The sequence below is a fragment of the Argentina silus genome (genome assembly GCF_951799395.1).
Source record: "Argentina silus genome assembly, chromosome: Y".
NCBI classification, from domain to species: Eukaryota; Metazoa; Chordata; class Actinopteri; order Argentiniformes; family Argentinidae; genus Argentina; species Argentina silus.
Window position 1 is genome coordinate 34,713,309 of NC_139654.1, and position 3,983 is coordinate 34,717,291.

The window sequence follows — 3,983 nt, forward strand, 5'->3', positions numbered from 1 at the left end:
AGAGACATTCCTTGATGTGTTCACAAAGTGATGCTACATGTAAGAAGTTCTTGTCACTTGCAGTTTTGATAGGAGGCAGGGGCAGGGCTCTTCCTCCACCAAAAACTGAGTAATGAGGGCTTCCAGTCCCAGAAATTATTATTTCATGGACTAATCTAATGGATTACTGGATTTCTTTCACTTTTTGCTTGCAGATCAGCGCATGGTTTCACAAGAGCCAAAGTTGCTATGGATATGTCGAGGGGAATGTATGGGAAATGTAGTTTTTCGTCACAACTCTATAGAGCTTTAATAAATCACATTTTTGTATTAAAAGGAAAAATATAGAAAACAAAACAACATTTAAAAGGAGAAATGTAGATTAAAATGTAAAATTGTTTGTGATGGATTTAAACAGGCATATTATATAACGCCTACTCCCTGCAAACGCACCCAGAAAACCCCGTCGCACGCTACGAACGCCCTTTTCTCACGATCCGCCATTAGCAGGAGATTGTGGTAAGACCATGCTCTCTATTTCAAGTGATATTTACATTAATAAATACATTTTAGAGTGCGTTTTCGTCGACATAATTCTTAAAACAGTATTGCCGTTCTGTTGTGCAGGTGGATTGAATGCCAAGATGCAGATTTTCGTTAAAACCCTCACAGGGAAGACCATAACCCTCGAGGTGGGTACTTCGGACTTGTGATGGAGGGCTTCACGAGGTTCCTTTCTTTTTCCGCGAGCGTATGGTTCTAGTTAAGATCTGTCATGATCATGCATGTAATGATGTCAGCCGATATGTGATCTGATAAATTACAAGTAAAACATATTGATGTGGATATTGACTCTTAGCAGTCAGAAAAACTGGTATTGATGTCAGTCACTTCGCTGACTAAAAATTAACTTTAGCCACATTGGTCCTGCATAAACACGCGTAAAAGACCGGGTCAGCTAACCAGTTTTGTCTGAGTCCTCTCATGCTATATTTTAACTGTAACATTTATGACTAGCAGATAAAAAACCTTACGCCGGTCAATTGGCTATTTTTGTCTTGATATGAATAAGCAAATGATACATGTGACAGTTCCAAGACTGACACCTCTTTCTGCGTCCAGGTTGAGCCTTCAGATACCATTGAGAATGTCAAGGCTAAGATCCAAGACAAAGAAGGTATACATCTCTTCTCTGTCATACTTTGAATTACCTGACCTGTAAGATGATCTGTGTTGGTGCATATCAAGGATGTTGATTGGTAGACATCCATGGCTGCTTGCCATTGTTTCGTTCTCTCCAGGTATCCCTCCAGATCAGCAGAGGTTGATCTTTGCTGGTAAGCAGCTGGAGGATGGACGTACCCTGTCTGACTACAATATTCAGAAGGTGAGCATGCGTCATTACAGCCTCAAACATGGTCAACAAACCTACGATTTGGCTAGGTATTTGCAGGAAGTTGTCAGGCTATCACCAGAATGCACAATGCAGCTGATAGTCATTACTGCTGTGGTCTAGTTGTGTTCTGTCACCATGTTTTATTTGTGCAAACTCATATATGATTAGGTTGTAGGGAAACTGTCCTGTACTTGCCAGTTGTAAAAGTGGCAACCCTGTTCAACCCATACTTCCTGGAAGTGTCTGAATCTAATGCATATATATTTAAATTATTATGAATGGACTGCGGCAGTCCCACATAGTATTTTTATCAGTTTATTGAATAGACGCAGTGGAGAAAGACAGGAAAGTAAGGCGGAGCGCCTGGGGGCATGTCAGTAGGACAGGCTGGATTTGAACCCATGTCAACATGGGCATGTAGGTAACTGTAGGTTATAGTACTGGAACACCCCAGGCCACTAATGCATGCATTTCTGATCAGAAAGTACCACAGATTTTTTCATTTCAATGCATAATCTGTCAGCTTTGGGCTATTATATCAAAAGTAGTTTTGTGCCAAATCGCTTGGATGTGAAAATATTTAATTACTATATAGATTTATTGACAACACTGCTCAAATTGCTAGCTGTACCCTTGTCCACTAAACTACAGCCTTATTAGCAATTAAGTTTGGGTGTCTCTTTGGCTGAACTGTTGCTTCTACAGGAGTCCACTCTGCACTTGGTGCTGAGACTGCGTGGTGGTGCTAAGAAAAGGAAGAAGAAGTCCTACACCACCCCCAAGAAGAACAAGCACAAGAGGAAGAAGGTCAAGCTTGCAGTGCTGAAGTACTACAAGGTAAATAAATACCCTGGACTGGACCACAACCAATAGATGAGAATTACTTTATTTTTCTGGAGGAACTTTGTTTGTGGTGTCAGACATGTACAGGAAAAAATCATAGGCATATACAAAATGCAGGATGTTACAAAATGCGTGGTTAACATGCGTTTACATCAACCCACTACAATGAAGTGCATAGACCTAAATTGACACTCTCTGTATCTCACACTGCCACAGCTTGGAATGAAAATATACATGCACATTTTAGTCAAGATCCAGATGTATCCATTTCTATTCAAGGTGTATTCATAGCCCTCATGTGGCCATATTATACACTGCTAATAAAGGATATGACATGAGTTCTGTAGATATTTAGCACTGTTGACTAAAATGATAACAGTAGTAATAAACTTCATTGTCACTCATGATGAAATTTGGTTTTGAAATGAATCACAAGACATTGACTCGACACAACATACAGAAAATACATAATTGGTCAGAGATGACAAGTTCTTGTAAAGTGCAGTGGTGGTTAAGTTTTTCTTATGACTTATTCTGAGCAGGTAGATGAGCATATACACCCAGTGTATGGCCATAACTGGTCTCAAACATGACCATTTGACTGTTCTTGTATTATCCACTGTTTCTCCTCCACAGGTTGACGAGAACGGCAAGATCCACCGTCTGCGTCGTGAGTGCCCTGCTGACGAGTGTGGTGCTGGCGTGTTCATGGCCAGCCACTTTGACAGGCACTACTGTGGCAAATGCTGCCTCACCTACTGTTTCAACAAGCCTGAGGAGAAGTAAACTAATGGACTGGAGTTAATAAAATGTTTTCACCAACCACCCACTGTTCTGTGTTTTCAATTGTTAGATGTTGAACCATGATAAACTCAAGTTACTTGAAATTTGTGTAAGGGGTGGTTATTTGAATTTGGTGTTCACATAGAATAAAGCACCATACAGTTGGTGGTGACTTCTACTTTGGAATTTTAAATTTTTGTAAGAATCACATTGGTTCTCACTGATCATAATATTTTTTTAATGGGATAACTTCCCCAATGCAATACACTACATGGGATACATATTGCTTTATAGAGCAAACACTATTCTATGTGCTGCAGTAAAAGCATTGTAGGGAATATTCAGTAGAGTCTGTAGAATCAATATGGTGTCATATCATGGGGCACTGCATAATTGGGAGTGTTCTTGGCCTTTTACTCCACCCATACTATTGGCTACAATGCATTGGGGGCTTAGAAGGGTGTGAAAAATAGTGTTGCTGGATGTACAACACAGTCTCCTTCCAAAACTAATGAGCACTGGCAAATTAACAAGAATAATACAAAGAATCTAAATAATTATTTCTTATTTAATTTTTAAAATGTATATCAGCTATGTTATCTACATTTATTTACTTGCGCTCCAACCATTTTTCAATGTCCTCCACCTTTTATAATATTCTTTATCTTATATATATATTTATATAAGATGAAGTAGTTAGGTAGTTATTCCTTTTCCACAGTATGCACTATGCAAAGCTGCAAAAAAAATTGATTTGATATCATACATATAGCATTTTACCAAGGACTTGTACTTTGAAGGCAAAATACGAAAAACGGAATTCTTATTGTGGCTGGCAAATCGTTAACGTGGCTGCCATGATGCTAATGTTTCGTGCCCATTACTTTGTTTTCTCGAGATCTCGTCCAGAAAAACATATTATATAAAGTTATAAATTAATTTGCATTTGATCGAAGGAAATAAGTATTTGATCCCCAAGCAA

General features: G+C 38.9%; 1 protein-coding gene across 1 annotated transcript; it reads left to right on the forward strand.

Annotated features, from left to right (window-relative positions):
- The first annotated feature begins 463 nt into the window (after window positions 1–463).
- On the forward strand, window positions 464–3,043 carry LOC310823826 (ubiquitin-ribosomal protein eS31 fusion protein-like). The gene is made up of 6 exons (XM_083696697.1): window positions 464–498; window positions 607–671; window positions 1,102–1,156; window positions 1,281–1,366; window positions 2,081–2,212; window positions 2,855–3,043. The coding sequence occupies exons 2-6, from the start codon at window positions 624–626 to the stop codon at window positions 3,002–3,004; spliced, it is 471 nt and encodes a 156-aa protein (XP_083552823.1). The 5' UTR covers window positions 464–498; window positions 607–623; the 3' UTR covers window positions 3,005–3,043.
- The last annotated feature ends 940 nt before the right edge of the window (window positions 3,044–3,983 follow it).

Bases quoted from the DNA above. Each gene is read 5' to 3' on its own strand.
- LOC310823826 (XM_083696697.1), top strand. From the start codon at position 624: ATGCAGATTTTCGTTAAAACCCTCACAGGGAAGACCATAACCCTCGAG. The intron at 672-1,101 runs GTGGGTACTTCG...TTCTGCGTCCAG, and splicing joins GGAAGACCATAACCCTCGAG to GTTGAGCCTTCAGATACCAT. The intron at 2,213-2,854 runs GTAAATAAATAC...TCTCCTCCACAG, and splicing joins CAGTGCTGAAGTACTACAAG to GTTGACGAGAACGGCAAGAT.